Source organism: Polypterus senegalus, chromosome 3, assembly GCF_016835505.1.
Source record: "Polypterus senegalus isolate Bchr_013 chromosome 3, ASM1683550v1, whole genome shotgun sequence".
Lineage (NCBI taxonomy): Eukaryota > Metazoa > Chordata > Cladistia > Polypteriformes > Polypteridae > Polypterus > Polypterus senegalus.
The window spans coordinates 303833648-303854215 of record NC_053156.1 but is presented as its reverse complement, the minus strand read 5'-3'; the positions used below and the strand labels follow the sequence as shown (position 1 = coordinate 303854215).

The following is a 20568-nucleotide window of genomic DNA, read 5'->3' as shown; positions in this document are numbered from 1 at the left end:
GATTTGAGTGTGAAAACGTCTATCTATCTATCTATCTATCTATCTATCTATCTATCTATCTATCTATCTATCTATCTATCTATCTATTATATAGTGCCTTTCATATCTATCTATCTATCTATCTATCTATCTATCTATTATATAGTGCCTTTCATATCTATCTATCTATCTATCTATTATATAGTGCCTTTCATATCTATCTATCTATCTATCTATCTATCTATCTAGTTTATTGGATTTCACTGTCCATTTTTATTGGATTTTACTTTCCATTCATGGTGCTGCATGTTAACATCCCATAAAAATATCCTAAATGTCATCTGTTCTAAAACTCATCACAACTAGAGGTTAAGATGGTCAATCAATACACAATTGGCTCAGTGTGAAAAATGGGACCCCAGAGCACCTAAAAAAGGGGTGTCAGTGTCGGGTCAGAAAAGGCCCGGCAGGCACAGCACTGAGTCTGCTTTTGACGACATTGTGTAGGATGTATAATCGGCATTCAAGTGGAGTCTCGGCTTTTATGCAGCATTTATGTTTTTTAAAGTTTACAATGACTTCTCAAGTGCATTCTCAGTGGTCTTTTAAAGTGAGTTTGACTGTACGACGTGAGTTATGGTGATCTGATAGGAGGAGCACAGCTGCAGCACTAATGGTTCCTGTTTGTTTCCTGCAGGGAGCAGAAGGTCAGTACGAATGCATTTTTCTCCTGTGAATCTTCCTCCAATTATACACCAGGCAATTATTATGTTGAAATGATTCCAGGCCAGAAGTTTTTTGTGACTTGCTATTGATTTCTTTATTTAAAGAAATCTATAAAGTGACAGCAGTGCTTACTGACTTAATGAGTTAAAGCAGACAGCTGTTGGACTTCATCTTCGTTGAGGCATGGTGGCTTTATTCAGAATGGCACTGCTCTCTGCTCCTTGACTGTCACTTGCAGCTGAACACCAGGTTTCCACTCTGGGATAGTGAACTCTGCATTTTCATTCACTAGTGCAGCTGATTAAATCAGAGTTACAAATATGCTGACATAAAAATGTAATCTGTGTTTCAGTTCTTGGCCGTGGTGTGCGTTACGTAATACAATCAGCTCAATCAGTGGTACAGTCAAGAAAACACCAAATAAAGAGAGCATTTGTTTTTTACTTTGTAAGAAGTATCTTACGGCATATGATTGCTAGGAATACTGCTCGGTCTCACCATTCCCTGCTTCACGTCCTGTCTGTGGTCCCAAGGCCTCTGAATCAGTAAGTGGCAGCTTGTGGGGATCAGCCAAAGGGAGGTGTCCTTGTCCAAAGTGAACAAGCAGGGGTCCGACTACAGCTGGGGGCCATCATATGATATGGTAGCAGGCGTCGCTGTTCTCTCCTTACAGTGCTGCTTAAACAAAAGACTGAAACTGTTAATGGTTAATTAGCAAATCACTAGCCTTTAAAATAAAGTACTAGTACTCCAGACATACAAAATAGTCAAAATGAAGGGAAGAGAAGTATTCATTTGAAGAAAAAGTAGAAATAGATAAAGAATTACAATTTGGAATTGCATCCAGGCATTTAACACTCCATTTGCCTTGTTAATAAAGACATAAACACACTACATTAACTTTAAGGAACCCAGTGAGGTGGCACGTAGCCCTAGCAGTGATGCTGACAGCCTTTGCTCCGTAGACAGTGTGTGAGAATTCATGTTACGTGTGCACAACGAGCAGTTCAGCTACAAGTAGTAATGGGCCGCCCTGCATTGGGCCCATTCATTAAACGCAGGAGGAAACCATACAAAGGACGGCAAATTATTTAGTTACTGGGCACAGGAGGTCAGTAATTTGGTCATAATATACAAAGTGAATGGAATCACAAATCCGATATTTTCCAACACTCCTATTTGATCAGACAGTCAAACCAAGTTTTTTTTTTTTGTGGGAGGTTTGCTTTAATTAAAAATGTGAAAATACAAAAGAGTGAATTGAAAATATAAGAAAAAAATATTGCTTCTGAGTCTTGAGTTTTTATTTTTTAACCTGTCAAGTAACTTTACGAGACCAAAGATAGGCAGAGAAGGAAAGTGTACAGCTTAGGGCATTCTCATTTATTAAAAACAAAAAGAAAATGTTGCTTTAAGACAAAATGAATCAAACTGTTATACAAATGAACATGTTAGCAATGGAAAAGAAAATAAATGTAGGGTATATAATATATGGTCATACACTATTAGAGTGGCACAGTGGTAGCGCTGCTGTATCACAGTAAGGAGACCAGGGTCCGCCATCCGGGTCCTCTCTGTGTGGAGTTTGCATGTTCTCCTCTTGTCTGTGTGGGTTTCCTCCCAAAGACATGAAGATTACGTGAATTGGTGACATTAAATTGGCCTGTGTGTGTGTGTGTGTGTGTGCACTGGGGGGGTGTGTGTGTTTTTGCCCTGTGATGCACTGGTGCCCAGTCCAGGGTTTGTTCCTGTCTTGTGCCCTGTGCTAGCATCCTGCTCTGGATGAAGCAGGTTAGACAATGGCATGATTTAACATAATGACTGCCACAGTTAAAATCTGTAAATTTGTTTGCAATGCTGTCCTTCTAGAAGCAAAACTCAAAAACATTATTTAAAAAAAAAAAAAATCTATTTTATAGTTGGCACACCGGACAGAAAATTCTTTGTGCACGCCATCTTTGTAAAAACCCGGCTGGCTCTGACACACTTGAGGTTACACAATTCGTTGCAACTGAACTCCATTTCCACGCGAACTTTACAGTGGCGAGACGCTCATTGCTGAGAAAAATTGAGATGGTGTTGATTCTACATATGCAAATTATGTACAGCTAAGAAGAAAAATGGAACTGCGCACGAAATATTGTATTCTATGCTGATTGTTTGTTTTATTTCGGACACCCACAGTCCTCTATTTACATGTGTTACCCACTATGTTGCTCGTGTTTGGCGCTCCAGCCCTGAAGACAGATCACAAAGTACCTCCTAGAGGTATTTAGCAGTCATTGTGTTAAACTGGCAAATCTTTTTTTTTTTTTTGTTCTTCAAAAGTTTGAAAGAAAGAACTTGTAATTTTTTTTTTTATGTCTTGTTCTGGTTCTTCAAGTTACTTCCCAGAGAGTAAAACCTAATCTGCATAGCAAGGATTTACACTTGAATTCTTACCCAGAGACTGAATGAGAGCTGCATTTGTAAATCATCTTGTCAACGTGAAAGAACAGTCTGAACAAGAACAGGCCATTCAGCCCAGCAAAGCTCACCAGTCCATCCATTATCCAACCCGCTATATCCTAACTACAGCCAATCCCAGCCAACACAGGGTGCAAGGCAGGAAACAAACCCCGGGCGGGGCACCAGCCCACCGCACGGCACACCCACGCACCAAGCACACGCTAGGTGACCTGAATGACTTTGGACTGTGGTAGGAAACCCACGTAGACACGGGGAGAACATGCAAACTCCACGCAGGGAGGACCCAGGAAGTGAACCCACTGCACCACCGTGAGCTCACCAGTCCTATCCGCTTAATTCCTCCAGAATGTCAACAAATTGAATTTTAAAAGTCCCTAAGGTCCAACTGTCCACTACACTACTTGGTCACTTATTCCATGTGTCTTTGGTTCTCTGTGTTCTCTAAAGTTTGAGTGAGAAATTTGCCCTTAGTTTCCAGCTGTGTTCTTGATGAACTCATTTTAAAGTCACCGTCTCGATCCACTGGGCTGATTCAATTCATAATTTTAAACACTTCAGTCAGGTCTCCTCTTCATGTCTGTAAAGGCTCAGCTCTTTTAATACTCATAATTCATCCCCTGTAGCCCTTAATCAGCCCAATTGCTCTTCTCTGGACCTTTTCTTGTGCTGGTATGTCCTTTTTGTAGAGCAAAACTGCACACAGGACTCTAGATGAGGTCTCACCCGTGCGTTATAAAGTTTGAGCAGAACTTCCTGTGACTTGTGCTCCACTCCTATCAGGGCGCTATACAGTATATGACAGCGTCAAGTCCACTATGACTCCAAAATCCTTCTCATAAGGTGGACTCTCGATTTTCAGACCCCCATTGTGTATTCAAACCTAACATTTTTACTTCCTATGTGTAATTCTTTACATTTATTGCCATTAAATTTCATCTGCCACAGATCTGCCCAAGCCTGACTGCTGTCCAAGTCCCTCTGTGATAATTCACGATTATCTGAATTATGATTATCTGCCAGTCCACCCAGCTTGTTATTTATTTTCTTAATCCTTATATTATAATTTATCTTTTATATTAAATAAAAATTAGTTACCGTATGTACTCACGTAAAAGTCGGGTCTTGAAACCCAAAAAATCGATCATAAAGTCAGACCCTGACTTATACGCCTGTTCAAAAATGCAACACTTAAATTTTTTATTTTTTTTTTAGATCTTCTTGCCTCCTCCAATCTCACATCAGTTTCTCAGACACATTGAATTTTGTTGCAGCAGTGCAGTTACCAATTTCTTTCGCTACTTCAACGACATTTAATTTAAAACTAGCTTCATATTTTGTTCTGATCGAACGCTCCATCGTAGATAAGGAATGCTCTTATGATAAAGGTTGTATGAGGGTGTGAGATATAAGAAACACAAAACAGAGCAAATGTCACTTCGGAATAGTTTGGGTATTATTTACCGTATTAAGAAAAGGCCGTGTGCTCCGTGGTTTCTCTCTCAGGTGGGCATTAGCATATCGTAATCTCTTGGACCAATAGTGTGAGTTTTCCGCATTTGACTTATACAGCCGGCATTATAAAATACCAGAAATTATACAAAAAATTCAAGTTCCGGCTTATCCACAGGAGAACTTATCCGCGAGTATACACGGTCTTATAGATTAACCGTGGCGACATTCACATTACCAGCCTGAAGTGACTCAATTCTTAATGTTTGCTTTGATCTGGCACAAATCTGATGTTTTCAGGGCTGTGTGGACGCGGAAAGCCAATCTTTTCAAATCAGATCCGTGTCACTTTCACATGTGGTCCTTGACCAGATGCGTGTCCGATTTGTGAGCATGCAGCATGATTAAGAACAGTCAGATCAGAATTCATGTGTTTTTCTGCCTATTTGAATGGGCTGAGCACTGCCATCCGTGTGGCAAAACAACAATGGGGTGCTACAGCTGTGACAACAGTCACAATCCCACTACTGCTGGCTCTGTTCTCTTACCAACACATCTCTGGGGCAGCAGTGCTAGCATTAGCGGCAAAAACATTGAAAGCTAGCCAACTGCCTTTTCTTCGCCTTCTCAACCTAATCATGTACAGCTGACGCACTGTATGCCGTCCTCCAGAGCGAACTGTGATGCGTACACAATCAATAAGTGCGTCCATTTTGTCATTTTTAATGCTGTGTTACATTTGAACTGGGAAGTCTGAATTTCTGAGATCCTAGTCAGAGTTTTCAACTGGAATACTCCCATAAATTGGATTTCCTACTCAGAAACCCAGAGCTGGTCTGTCCAACTTCAGATTATGACGTTAATCCAAAATGGCGACATACACAGCAAACTTTGGTAAAAAAACTGCAGTATCATACTATTTATTAGCACTTCTGTCTATTTGTGTCTCATTAAATCGGTTGTACACCCAGTACTGTCCAACGTTTATCTCTGGAAATGTCGCTAAAGTGTTTGGATACGCAAAATACCGCATAATACATTGTTCAGTAGTTACAGTGCATCCAGAAAGTATTCACAGCGCATCACTTTTTCCACATTTTGTTATGTCACAGCCTTATTCCAAAATGGATTAAATTCATTTTTTTTCCTCAGAATTCTACACACAACACCCCATAATGACAACGTGAAAAAAGTTTACTTGAGGTTTTTGCAAATTTATTAAAAATAAGAAAAACTGAGAAATCCCATGTCCATAAGTATTCCCAGCCTTTGCTCAATACTTTGTCGATGCCCCTTTGGCAGCAATTCCACCCTCGTCTTTTTGAATATGATGCCACAAGCTTGGCCCACCTATCCTTGGCCAGTTCCGCCCATTCCTCTTGGCAGCACCTCTCAAGCTCCATCAGGTTGGATGGGAAGTGTCGGTGCACAGCCATTTTAAGATCTCTCCAGAGATGTTCAATCAGATTCAAGTCTGGGCCACTCAAGGACATTCACAGAGTTGTCCTGAAGCCACTACTTTGATATCTTGCCTGTGTGCTTATGGTCGTTGTCCTGCTGAAAGATGAACCGTCGCCCCAGTCCAAGGTCAAGAGCGCTCTGGAGCAGGTTTTCATCCAGGATGTCTCTGTACATTGCTGCAGTCATCTTTCCTTTTATCCTGACTAGTCTACCAGTTCCTGATGCTGCCACCACCATGCTTCACTGTAGGGATGGTATTGGCCTGGTGATGAGCGGTGCCTGGTTTCCTCCAAACGTGACGCCTGGCATTCACACCAAAGAGTTCAATCTTTGTCTCATCAGACCAGAGAATTTTGTTTCTCATGGTCTGAGAGTCCTTCAGGTGCCTTTTGTCAAACTCCAGGCGGGCTGCCATGTGCCTTTTACTAAGGAGTGGCTTCCGTCTGGCCACCCTACCATACAGGCCTGAATGATGGATTGCTGCCGAGATGGTTGTCCTCCTGGAAGGTTCTCCTCTCTCCTCAGAGGACCTCTGGAACTCTAACAGAGTGACCATCGGGTTCTTGGTCACCTCCCTGACTAAGGCCCTTCTCCCCTGCTCAGTTTAGATGGCCGGCCAGCTCTAGGAAGAGTCCTGGTGGTTTTGAACGTCTTCCACTTATGGATGATGGAGGCCACTGTGCTCATTGGGACCTTCAAAGCAGCAGACATTTTTCTGTAACCTTCCCCAGATTTGTGCCTCGAGACAATCCTGTGTCGGAGGTCTACAGACAATTCCTTTGACTTCATGCTTGGTTTGTGCTCTGACATGAACTGTCAACTGTGGGACCTTCTATAGACAGGTGTGTGCCTTTCTAAATCAGGTCCAGTCAACTGAATTGACCACAGGTGGACTCCAATTAAACATCTCAAGGATGATCAGGGGAAACAGGATGGACCGGAGCTCAATTTGGAGCTTCATGGCAAAGGCTGTGAATACTTATGGACATGTGCTTTCTCAGTTTTTTTATTGTTAATAAATTTGCAAATTGAACTTTTTTCACGTTGTCATTATGGGGTGTTGTGTGTATAAAAAAATGAATTTAATCCATTTTGGAATAAGGCTGTAATGTAACAAAATGTGGGAAAAGTAATGAAGCGCTGTGAATACTTTCCGGATGCACTGTATCTTCATTCCGTAAGAGAAGCAACACAAAGGTTTTCGTGGAGGTGTCTGTGTTGTTTTTCCAAATGTTTTACGGGAAGACGCTCAACTCGAGTGTGATGTCATCCCCAACTCCGACATCGGAGTTCTGTGGTAAATAGAGCCCAGCAGAATACCACGAGTCATCATACAAACGTGATCTTTTTTTATTGTTGTTGAAGCAGATGACTCGTCCACAAACGTACCAATGTGCGCCTGCATGCCGTTTCAGAGGACAGATGCACTCCCATTACAGTCCGATACAGCCGGTCACTTGTACTTATGAATGTGAACCTCCAAGATCTGAGCAAAAAATCCAAATTCAACAATGGGGCCTGTAATGTGAACTTAGCGTCTGAGGCCCTGCTGTCATAAAGGGAGAGAGCAAAATTTATAACAATTGTTTGTTGTCAGAAATTCATACGTTTTAAAAATAATATCCTCATTTTCTACAACATACTGTTGAGAGTCCTTTAAAATTGGCTAATCCAGGTGTGTAAATGATATTGTGTAAGTATGAAGAGAGACATTGCTTCCCTGCACATCTGTAGCATCTAACTCACCAGCGATCGAGCATACAGTTGTGACGACCAAAAGTTCTGAGAATGACCCAAGTGTTGGTTTTCACCAAGTCTGCTGCTTCAGTGTTCTCAGATCTTTTTGTCAGATGCTTTTATGGTATGCTGGTGTATAATTATAAGCATTTCAGAAGTTTCAAAGGCTTTGATTGACAGGTCCATGAAGTTTATGCGTGGAGTCCATATTTGCAGTGTTGGCCCTTCTTTCTTTTTAAAGATCTCTGCAATTCGCCCTGGCAGGCTGTCTGTCAATCAACTTCTGGGCCCAATCCTGACTGATGGCAGCTGCCCATTCTTGCATAATCAGAATTGGTGGGTTTTTGTTTGTCCACCCGCCTCTTGACCACAAGTTCTCAATGGGATTAAAGTCTGGGGGGTTTCCTGACCATGGACCCAAAATTTCAATGTTTTATTCCCTGAGCCACTTAGTTGTCACTTTTGCCTTATGGCCTGCTGCTCCACCTTTGTTGGTCACCAAACTGTTCTTGGATGGTTGGTAGAAGTTGCTCTCGGTTGATGTTTTGGTCCTGTTCTTTATTCCTGGCTGTGAGTGAGAAGCAACCCCACACATGAATTGTCTCAGGATACTTTACTGTTAGCATGACACAGGACTGATGGTAGCGCCACTCACCTTTTCATTTTTCCGGATGCCCCAGACAATCAGAAAGGGGATTCACCCGAGAAAATGACTTTCCCCCAGCAGTCCAATCCCAGAATGTCAGTCTGTCCCTGATGTTTTTCTTGTCTTCTTTGCTGCCCTTCTTGACACCCACCAGGCCATCCTCCAGATATCTTTGCCTCATTCACACCTGCCTGCTGCCATTCCTGAGCAAGCTCTGCCTGGGTGGTGCCCGCAGCTGAATCCACTTTAGGAGATGCTCTTGGCGCTTACTGGACTCTCATGGGCGCCCTGAAGCCTTCTTCACCTCTCTATTGTATTTCAGTTATAATGACAGAGTGTCCTCCAGCCTTGTGCTCGTCGTCACTCTCACCCGTGTGAATGAGAGGATCACTGAGATGATGTCAGCAGGTCCTTTTGTGGCAGGGCTGACATACAGTGTTTTGGAATGAAGTTCATTTTCATGGCAAAGAGGGACTTTGCAATTCATCGGCTCACTTGTCAGAATGTTCTGGAGTCGATGCAAACTGCCATCATAAAAAGTGAGGCAGCAAACTATGTGAAAATTAATATTTGGATCATTCACAGAACTTTTGGCCATGACTATAAAGAAATGACACGTGGATAGCATCAGAGTATAAAAACGTGATGTAGCCGGTGGGGAAAGTGAATAGGAAGGGCTCTGTGATCAGCGCTCAGCCATGATCAGGCGCCCTTTGTGAAGTAAGCACCAGAGATATTTCTAGAAACAATGGCTGAGGTTTACCTGTGGTTGCTGTGTATTTCTGTACCCCCTAAGTACCTTGTGTTAGGTGAGTCTGGACTGTAGGGTACTGTATACTGACTTCCATCCTCTGTCTCAAATGATTCTAGTAACTCTCTAAAGACCACAAATGGATGCTCAGTCTAAAATAACATCTTCTGACCCTACAGGAGGCAGAGTTTGTCATTGAACCAACCAGCAAAGAAGATGCCCAGAGAATGTGGGAGATGGAGAAAGCGAGACTACAAGAGACCCTGAAACGACAGAAGGAAGAGATGATGGCTGACAATAAATGGCTACAGAAGGAAGAGAAGTTTCTGGTAAGTGCCCTAAGAAATTGATGACATTTTGCGAGTATGTCGTTGTTATTTGTTACCACCGATGCAGTTTGCCTGGTAGGCTATGGAGACAGTCCGACCGACTGTGTGCTTTCATTAAACTCATAATGGTAGCCTTTCCTTACACAGGAACACATATGCATTGCTGAGTATTTTTGGATGCACAGGAGCTGTGATTCTGGCTCTTGTCATGACGCAGGTCTGTGCCCGCTGTTAATATAAAATCAAGTGTCTTGTAGTCTCATTCATTTTGGTCCATTTTCTGAAAAAGACAATGCAAATACATACAAGTGTCTGTTTACTAAACTGATAATAGCCAGACGGCACAGCAGTTAGTGCTGCTACTTGACCGCCATCTATCACTCATGGTGGTATCTGTCTTTGAAAAGCTTCATGTTCATCTCTAGAACCAAAAAAACTTAAGACTACAATATGGCTCTACACATAACCCACCTCTTCCACCCTTTTGTAAAGCTTGTTAAAGAAGCAGTGATGAGTGGACCTTCTTTTATTGCTTTAATGTTGCTTTGATCTTTGTGTTGTCAGTGAGTGGAGCTGGCTGGGTGTGATGGTTGTGAATGGAGCATGCAGACATTTGAAAATCATTGCATTACATTGTTTTAGAATTAATGCGTCTCTCTTTATCTTCCTCTTTTAGGACCCTTTAAAACAGGACCCTTGTGCACCTCAAGAGGTAAGAATATTGAGAAGGATATTTTAAGCAGGATAGCAGTCAAATCATATACTGTACATCTATGAACAACTGTGTCTGACATGTTCAAGAGTAATCAGTTCCAGTGACCTAATAATATTAATATTATTACCTTATTATTTGACTGATGCCTTTATCCAAGGCAACATAGAACATTTGAGATACACTTTTTTCCGTGTTCTTTTCTTCCATTTCTCCAACTGGAGTACAGGTAGGTGAATTGGCTTACTCAGGGTCACACAGGGTCAGTGGAAGGATATGAACCCACAAGCTGAGGATTAGCCCTTGGTTTAAAAAAAATTTTAAAAACTTAAAGTATTGTATATAGAAACGCACTTGGGACCTCCAATACCCCTGATTTAATCCAAGGCCATCTTAAAAGCATTATAGGCCCCGGGCAAAGCAGTGCAGTGGAGCCCCTACCTTGACAACCATTGACAGGAATAAAAATATAAACGGTCGATAAAATTAAACATCTATTTATTGTATTGGTACTTCCAACAAAATCAGTGTTTAAACACCAAAAAAAAACATGCCGTATAGCAAAGATTGATCAACAAGTCACAGCATACATAGATTAGCATGGGGCCCATGGGCAATTGACCAGCATGCCCATGCGTTAAGACAGCCCTGATTTAACCGATGACACCATAACTGATGCCCAGTTTCATATCTCAGTGAAAATGAAGTAAAACAATCATCGACAGTGACGTGCTTAGCCTCTTTCTTAGCCAGTCTATAGTTTCAATGCAGACGTCTGATCTGGTCAGAAGGTTGGTCTTAAATGACAAAGAATGGAAATGTCACATGGTTTATCAAATGGAGGAAGTGGAAGGGGCAGAGTTTCCATTGTTCTAGCAGATTTGTGGAAGGTTCTCTTCCACTCTAAAACAAACAGAAATTGGATTAATGGCAGTGTTATATTGAAATCCATCCATCCATTCATCCATCCATCATCAACCCGCTATATCCTAACTACAGGGTCACAGGGGTCTGCTGGAGCCAACCCCAGACAACGCAGGGCACAAGGCAGGAAACAAACCCCGGGCAGGGCGCCAGCCCACCACAGTACATTGAAATCCTTCCATGCATTTAAAGACACATCCAAACACGTGAGACACACCCGAGACTCATGTGCGTTTATGTGTGACTATATATATATATATATATATATATATATATATATATATATATATATAAAGATATGTACAGTCAAAGTAAAACGTATATGAACCCTCTGGAATGATCTCGTTTACTGCATTAATTGGTCATAAAAAGTGATGTGATCTTCATCTACGTCACCGGTCCTGATGTACACAATGAGCTTAAGCCAATGACACATAAAACAAATTCTACTCTTTCATGTCTTTATTTTGCAAACGCATTCAACGTTCATAGTGGTAGTGGATAAAGTAAGTGAACCTTGGGATTTAATAACTGGTTGACCCTCCTTTGGCAGCAATGACCTCAACCAGGCACTTCCTGTAACTGCAGATCAGACCTGCACATCGTGCTGGGATTTGAGCCCATTCCTCCCTGTAGAGCTGCCTTAACTCTTCCATATTCTTTGGGTGTCTCTCTTCAAGTCATTCAGTAGGATTGAGATCTGGGCCACTCCAAAAGGCAGAGTTTGTTCTTCTGAAGCCATCCTGCTATGGATTTGTTGAGATGTTTGGGCTCATTGTCCTGTTGCATCACACAGCCTCTTCTGAGCTTAAGTTGACGGACAGACACCCTCACATTATCCTGGAGAATTTGTTGATAAACTTGATGATGGCAAGCTGCCCAGGCCCTGATGCAGCAATGCAGGGCCAAATCAAGATGTTCCCTCCACCATACTCTACTGACGGGATGATATTTTGATGTTGATATGCTGTGCCCTTTTTATGCCAAATGAAGTTCTGTTTGTTCCTCCCAAATAGTTCAATTTTGGTTTCATCACTCCACTAAAACATTTTACCAGTACCGTTGTGGAGTGTCCAAGTGCTCGTTCAGCAGTGTTCATTTTTGATAACAGTGGGTTCCTTGTTGGTGTCCTGTCATGGACTCCTTTCTTGTTCAATGTTTTGCGTATAGTTGACTCATGAACAGAGATGTTAGCCAGTTCTAATGGCTTCTTCAAGACCTTTGCTGTCACTCTAAGGTTCTTCTTTACCTCATTGCTGACTTTGCGTTGTGTTCTTGGGGTCATCTTGGCAGGGCGCCCACTTCTAGATAAAAGTAGACCAAATTGCGTCCATTTATAGACAACGTGCCTAACAGTAGACTGATGAATAACTAAAATCTTTGAGATGACTTTGTAACCCTTTCCAGCCTTATGTAGATGAACAAGTCTCCATCGTAGCTCTTCAGACAGCTCTTTTGTGCGAGGCGTGATTCCCATCTGGATATGCTTCATGTCAAAAGCTCAGACTCAAACTTTATCGTGTTTTTGATCAATCAAAGTCATTCTGGGCCGCACTTCTGAACTTGTTTCATTAAATGGACTCCACATGTGCTAAATTCTGATTCACTTACTTTTTCCAACCTTCAGTTTCACAGTTTGAATGATTTATTCAATACGGTCAAAAATTCTCTGAAAATCTGTGTATCTTTAGTTATAGGAGACTGCGTTTGTTCATTATTGGGACTGATGTTTTATATGGGAATTAGACATAAATAGAGAGAATTCCTAGGGGTTCACATACTTTATATATATTGATAGGCTCAATACCCCATGGCCCTGGTACATTTATAAGGCATTTAGAAATATTTCTATTTTTGCAATAGATTGAAATGCCTAACTCTCTTTTGCTGATTTTATTCTATTTTGCCCTTTCTCTGTGCAGTTTGCTCCCTTCATTGTATCTTAATAACGACAATTAAAAGTGAGCAGAACAGACAGTCAGCGAGGCAAACAACACCGAAAGGCTGCAACTCCTTTAGCGTCCGACACACTATTTAGCAAATAATGGATTAATTAAACAATTACAACACCTGGAAAAGTAGCGTGAACATCAAGATTAAAATACTGTTAAAAAGAAAACAAAAATACATTATTCCCATATAACTGCTTAGTACATTTTATTATATATATATATATTTTTTTTTTACCAAACTTAGTTTTCTAATTTCTGTATTGTTCCCAAAGCACACAATCTGGCCAATAACAGTTCACTTAATTATCCCAGGTGTCCAATTAAAAACAGAAGCTGGTTGGAGCAAAAAAAATAAAGCCACAGTGGGTCCCCAGGACCGAGTTTGAACACCCCTGTCCTAGAGCCCTCGATCTCCCCCTGCTCCTTCTAATCGTCTACATGGCTTGATCCATCTCCTCAGAACGGCATTCCTAGCTCATTTACTCCCACAAACGTCTGCCAACTGGTCCTCTGGGTTCAGTTTGTCATACAGTCTTTCTGATGTATGACTTTCTTTCTTTCTTTTTTGTGTTTTCTCCCTTTCTCTCCTTGGACTCTGATCTTTTACACAATAGTGTAGGTGCTGTGCTGTTAATGACACAAAGTGGTGCTGATCCCTCAGATTGCACATGCGTTCTTAATTCGCCTCTCCATGTCGTCATCAAGCCCTTTCTTCACCTGTGCTACCGATGCAATTCACCACTGCTCTGAGAAAAACTGCTTTCGCCATCTTTGCCATGTCTCCATAACACAATGTGCCATATTTTTGCATCTACAGTCATTCTGTACATTGACATCTGACACTTTTTCTGTTTATAAAGATTTATTATTTTCAGGGTCATTAAACCAACAAAAAAGATGGGAACGCTTGTTGTAAATAGGCATGGCAGATACTGTAGAGCCAAATGAATCTCTGTATCCAATCAATGCACATATTCTTTTCTTTGAGAACATCACATATTACTACAACCAAGTAATTGTTTTATTCTCTTTTAATAATTATAATTCCTTATACACTCACCTAAATGATTATTAGGACCACCATACTAATACGGTGTTTGACCCCCTTTCGCCTTCAGAACTGCCTTAATTCTACGTGGCATTGATTCAACAAGGTGCTGAAAGCATTCTTTAGAAATGTTGGCCCATGTTGATAGGATAGCATCTTGAAGTTGATGGAGATTTGTGGGATGCACATCCAGGGCACGAAGCTCCCATTCTTCCACATCCCAAAGATGCTCTATTGGGTTGAGATCTGGTGACTATGGGGGCCATTTTAGTACAGTGAACTCATTGTCATGTTCAAGAAACCAATTTGAAATGATTCGAGCTTTGTGACATGGTGCATTATCCTGCTGGAAGTAGCCATCAGAGGATGGGTACATGGTGGTCATGAAGGGATGGACATGGTCAGAAACAATGCTCAGGTAGCCCGTGGCATTTAAACGATGCCCAATTGGCACCAAGAGGCCTAAAGTGTGCCAAGAAAACATCGCCCACACCATTACACCACCACCACCAGCCTGCACAGTGGTAACAAGGCATGATGGATCCATGTTCTCATTCAGTTTACGCTAAATTCTGACTCTACCATTTGAATGTCTCAACAGAAATCGAGACTCATCAGACCAGGCAACATTTTTCCAGTCTTCAACTGTCCAATTTTGGTGAGCTCGTGCAAATTGTAGCTTCTTTTTCCTATTCGTAGTGGAGATGAGTGGTACCCGGTGGGGTCTTCTGCTGTTGTAGCCCATCCGCCTCAAGGTTGTGCGTGTTGTGGCTTCACAAATGCTTTGCTGCATACCTCGGTTGTAACGAGTGGTTATTTCAGTCAAAGTTGCTCTTCTATCAGCTTGAACCAGTCGGCCCATTCTCCTCTGACCTCTAGCATCAACAAGGCATTTTCTCCCACAGGACTGCCGCATACTGGATGTTTTTCCCTTTTCACACCATTCTTTGTAAACCCTAGAAATGGTTGTGCGTGAAAATCCCAGTAACTGAGCAGATTGTGAAATACTCAGACCGGCCCGTCTGGCACCAACAACCATGCCACGCTCCAAATTGCTTAAATCGCCTTTCTTTGCCATTCTGACATTCAGTTTGGAGTTCAGGAGATTGTCTTGACCAGGACCACACCCCTAAATGGATTGAAGCAACTGCCATGTGATTGGTTGATTAGATAATTGCATTAATGAGAAATTGAACAGGTGTTCCTAATAATCCTTTAGGTCAGTGTATTTATATAGTGCTATTCTCACTACTCAAAGTGCTTTACATAGAGGGTGGAGAGCCACTCAACCACCACTAATGTGCAGCATCCTTACCTTCATGATGTGACGGCAGCCATTTTGCCCCTGTATGCTCACCACACATGACATATTAGGTGGTATGAGAGACATGAGCTATAATAAATGAGAGACAGCTAGCCATTTAGAGACAGGGGATGATTAGGTCACCAGAATGAGCAGGCCTGGTTGGACAATTAAGCCAGGACATTGGGATAGACCCTGCTGATTATGAAAGATGCCCAGGGATCTTTAGTGACCAAAGAGAGTCAGGACCTCAGTTTTACATCTCATCAAACGGATGGCGCCATGTTTTACAGCACAGCGTCCCCGTCACTGCACTGGGGCATTGGAATCCACACACAGACAACAGGTTATGCGCCCCCTGCTGTCCTCACCAACACTTCTTCCAACAGCAACCCAAGATTTTCCTGGTCCAAGTACTGGCCAGGCCCAAACAGCTTAGCTTCAGATGGATGATCTGGTCTGAAGTGCAGGTGGTATGGCAACTGGCATTTATTTCATTCATCTCTTTATTGAAGTTTTTTGAGTTAAAAAAATAGCAATGTGCAGCCATTCCTAACTTTGGATAGAATGTTCCAAGGGTGTATCTTCAAGGCTTGAACCTGGGACATGCTGAAGCCTATTGAAGTTGATTAAGTTTCTTGACGCCTAATATTGTATGTAACACAATTTTAAGAAATATATGATTTGTTACATGACAAAATGTGCTCTTCATTCTCCATCTGTGCTGTTCCTAGCATATGATAATTCATAAGCTGGGCTCGAGCACATCATGCTAGGATGCGTTATGTACACACATGCGGCTCTCTTATGGGATGGCACAGATGCTGATCTTATCTGTTCCAGTAAATAACAGTCAAACTTCAGGACATCCATGAGACCTGGTGCAATAATTACAAAGGTTTCCATTGTCAGAGGTGTAGCCTTCACCTTCTGCACTTTGAGGGCTCACTGAAGCCCACTACAAAGTGATGAGGTGCACTTGTGTTTGCTGCCTCCTCCACCATTTTCCATGTCCTAAAACACACACACCCTGCTGATGACAGCTGTTTAGTGTCCTGCTGAGATGACAGAGCAAATGTCCCCACTGTCCCCTCTCAAACTGATTTTCATTTATCATTGTAGCTCTTTCTATGATAAATGATAGCTTGGAGCTACCGTCACAATATACATGTAAAGGACAACTTCTGCATATTAATAAAAAAATTTTAAAAAATCTCTGTGATGTACTGAAACATAATGAATATTTCTTGGAGGGACATTTGATTGTTTTGTGCTCTCTGCAGGCCATCACTGGTACAGCTCTACAATATTTCAAGGGTTTCATTTTACCTTTACCTCCATCATCAGTCCTCTAGGGAATATATTAAAATTATTTTTTTTCCTACATAAAAAATGTTAAGATCTTTTTCAGCAGTCTTTAAATATTTATTTTCCATTATTCCTGTAGTAAAGGTTTGTTTGCATGTTATATAGTACCTATCCAATTGGTGCACTGCACCCTTCATAAGTAAAGTCTGTAATTATAATCTCCGTGTGTTTTGTTTGTTTTGCAGGTCGTTGACAAGGAGCAGGGATACGGTCAGTAGTTCACAGACTTACCTCACATGTGTCATTTTATCATCATGTGGTTCAAAAGCACTGATTTTTGTCCTTTTGTTTGATTTTTTTTTTGGAAGCTGAATTTACAGGCCCTCCTGTGAAACCGCCAAGAGTGACTGCTCAGGTAAATTATATTGTATTCTTGTATTGTATTGGGAGATTAATGGAAGGAATTATGAAGGAAAAGATTGAGCAACACTTGGCAAGAACAGGAGTTTAACCGAGCAGTCAGCGTGGGTTCAGAAGAGAGAGGTCGTGTTTTACTAACATACTGGAATTCTATGAGCAGGCAACAAAAGAATACGAGCAGAGTGGAGCAGATAAGATTATTAATGTAGACTGGCAGAAAGCATTTAATGAGGTGCCACATGAGAGGGTGGGCATCAAACTAACAGAAGTGACAGTTCAGAGGTGGGTACAGAATTGGCTCAGACACAGGAACAGAAGGTGTGGGTACAGAATTGGCTCAGACACAGGAACAGAAGGTGATGGTGTGAGGACCCTCATCAGAAATGACTTACGTTAAGAGTGGTGTCCAGCAGGGGGCAGTGCTGGGGTCGACTGCTATTTTAAAGTATATAAATGATTTAGATAGGAATACAAGTAACAAGATGGTTAAGTTTGCTGATGATACCAAGATAGGTGGATTGGCAGATAATCGAGAATCCATTGAATCATCACAGAGGGACTTGGATGACAGACAGGCTTGGCCAGATTTGTGGATGACACAATTTAATATAAGCAAATGTAAAGTATTACACATAGATGGTCAAAATGTGAGGTATGAATACACAATGGGAGGTCTAAAAATCGAGAGAACACCTTAGGAGAAGGATTTGGGAGTCGTAGTGGACTCTACACTAACAACTGCCAGACAGTGTTGAGAAGGCATTAAGAAGGCTAACAGACTGTCAGGTTATATAGCGCCTTGACGTGTGGAGTACAAGTCATAGGAGGTTCTGCTCAAGTTTTAAAACACACTGGTGAGGCCTCATCTGGAGTCCTGTGTGCAGTTTTTATCTCCAGGCTACAAAAATGACATAACAGCACAAGAAGAAGTCCAGAGAAGAGGGACTGAAATGATTCCAGGGTGTGCAGTTATGAGGAAAGATTAAAAGTGCTGAGTCTTTACAGTTTCAGCAAAATGAGATGAAGAGGAGACACAGCTGAAGTGGTTCAAATTATGAAGGGATTTAGTGCAGTGAATCAACACATTGACTTTAAAATGAGGAAGTCATTTGTTAATGGTAAATTTCAAACAAACATTAGAAAGTTTTTCTTCACGAAGAGAACCACAGATGCATCGAATGTGTGTTGGTTGACAAAAGGACTTGAGGGACTTTTGAAGCTTGACTTGATGGACAGGATTGGCAAGCTTTATGGGGCCGAATGGCATGTTGACCTCTAGATTGTTCTAATGTTCATGCTGCTCTTTTGAGATGCCTTGTGATGTCTGGGGGTCTGGTCTCATTGTTAGCATATAGCAAGGTCGTAGGCTTATGATAACATCGTAGGGCTGATGATATCAGGTTCTTTGATGATTCTCACCAGAAGAGCTGTGTGATGCCCTTTTTTTGGTTATAACATTTGAACGATGCCTTAGGTATATTTGCATTTGGTCAAATACTGCTGCTTACATTTGGTCTGCATAGTAGCATATTCTGCCCAGGCTTTGTTTCCTGCCCAGCACCCTGTGTTGGCTGGGATTGGCCCCAGCAGACCCCCGTGACCATGTAGTTAAGATATAGCAGGTTGGATAATGGATGGATAGTATCATATTATAAATGTTTATCCAGATCCACATTTTTCCTGTTGCTAGACAGCACAAGTCTGGATCAGAGCCCAGTGCAGTAACGTCTTCTCAGAGTAGGTGCTGTATCGTATCATGCCCTGTACTCTTTGGCACTTGATGCCTGCTTTTCTTCTTATAGTGGATTCCGAACATATTCAGGCCCCTTCACTTTCTGCACACTTTGTGTTGTAGATTTTATTTTCAATGGATAAATTTGCCATTTTTCCCCATCATTCTTCACTCAATACCCCATAATGACAAAGGGGCAACAGGTCTGCAAATTTATTACAAATCAAAAAACTGAAATCTCTCGTTCCTACAAGTATTCAGCCCCTTTGCTGTGGCCCACCTAAATGTGGTCAGGTGCATCTTGTTTGCTTTCATTCTCCTTGAGATGTTTCTAGAAATTGATTGGAGTCCACCTGTGACAAACTGAATTGACGGGACATCATTTAGAACCTGTGTATATAAGGCTCTACAATTCACACTGCAAATCAGGACAAAAAAAGACACATTTCTGTGACCTTCAGTGACACTCATTGTTTCTTCCTCATAGTCATTTGTTTGCTTCAATTTGCTGCTGGTTTGTATTGTGTTTTATTCTATTTATTATGTTTAGTGTATATTTTTATGTAAAGCACTTTAGGGTTAGGGTTACTGATGTTGTTTTAAATTTGCTGTATGAATAAATAGATCGACATTGACAAAAATCAAACCATGAACTCTCTGTAGACCCCCATGTTCAGGTTGTGGTGAGGTATGAATCAGGGCAATGGAATGAAGCCACAGGAGCACAGTGGCCTCAATCACTGTGAAATATAAGACATTTGAAACGAACAGGACTCTGGCCGTCCAGCTAAAGAGCAGTAACAAAAGAAAACAAAAAGATTAAGGATCTTAAAGGCTAAGCCCATATATTCAATGGGAATGTGGGTAAAGCGCTTTAAAACATTAGAACACTCTAGACAGACGAGAACAGGCCATTCAGCCCAACAACGCTCGCCAGTCCTATCCACTTGTTTCCTCCAAGAAAACATCAAGTCGAGTTTTGAAAGTCCCTAACGTCTTACTGTCTACCACACTACTTGGTCGCTTATTCCAAGTGTCTTATCGTTCTTTGTGTAAAGAAAAACTTCCTAATGTTTGTGCGAAATTTACCATTAACAAGTTTACAACTGTGTCCCCGTGTTCTTGATGAACTCATTTTAAAATACAAGTCTCGATCCACTGCACTAATTCCCTTCAGAATTTTAAACACTTCAATCAGGTCTCCTCTTCATCTCCTTAAGGCTCAGCTCTTTTAATCTTTCCTCATAATTCAACCCCTGTAGACCTGGAATCAGCCTAGTCGCTCTTCTCTGGACCTTTTCTTGTGCTGCTATGTCCTTTTTGTAGCCTGGAGACCAAAACTGCACACAGTACTCAAGATGAGGCCTCACCAGTGTGTTATAAAGACTTGAGCATAACCTCCTGTGACTTGTACTCCACACATCAAGGCGCTATATAACCTGACATTCTGTTAGCCTTCTTAATGGCTTCTGAACACTGTTGGGAAGTTGATAGCTTAGAGTCCACTATGACTCCTAAATCCTTCTCATAAGGTGGACTCTCGATTTTCTGTCCGCCAATTGTGTATTCAGACCTCACATTTTTACTTCCTGCGTCTAATACTTTACATTTACTGACATTAA

At 41.5% G+C, this 20568-nt stretch overlaps 1 protein-coding gene across 5 annotated transcripts in view; it reads left to right on the top strand.

Annotated features, from left to right (window-relative positions):
* ptk2ba (protein tyrosine kinase 2 beta, a) overlaps positions 1 to 20568 on the top strand; it is a 366968-nt gene that overhangs the window by 322295 nt on the left and 24105 nt on the right. For 4 of the 5 annotated variants that reach the window (XM_039749531.1, XM_039749527.1, XM_039749528.1 and 1 more), the window contains 4 exons: positions 9398 to 9547; positions 10224 to 10259; positions 17040 to 17064; positions 17163 to 17209. In XM_039749531.1, the coding sequence (XP_039605465.1) occupies positions 9398 to 9547; positions 10224 to 10259; positions 17040 to 17064; positions 17163 to 17209 (258 nt within the window). The remainder of the gene's footprint in view (positions 1 to 9397; positions 9548 to 10223; positions 10260 to 17039; positions 17065 to 17162; positions 17210 to 20568) is intronic. The other variant, XM_039749530.1, reaches the window with a different exon arrangement.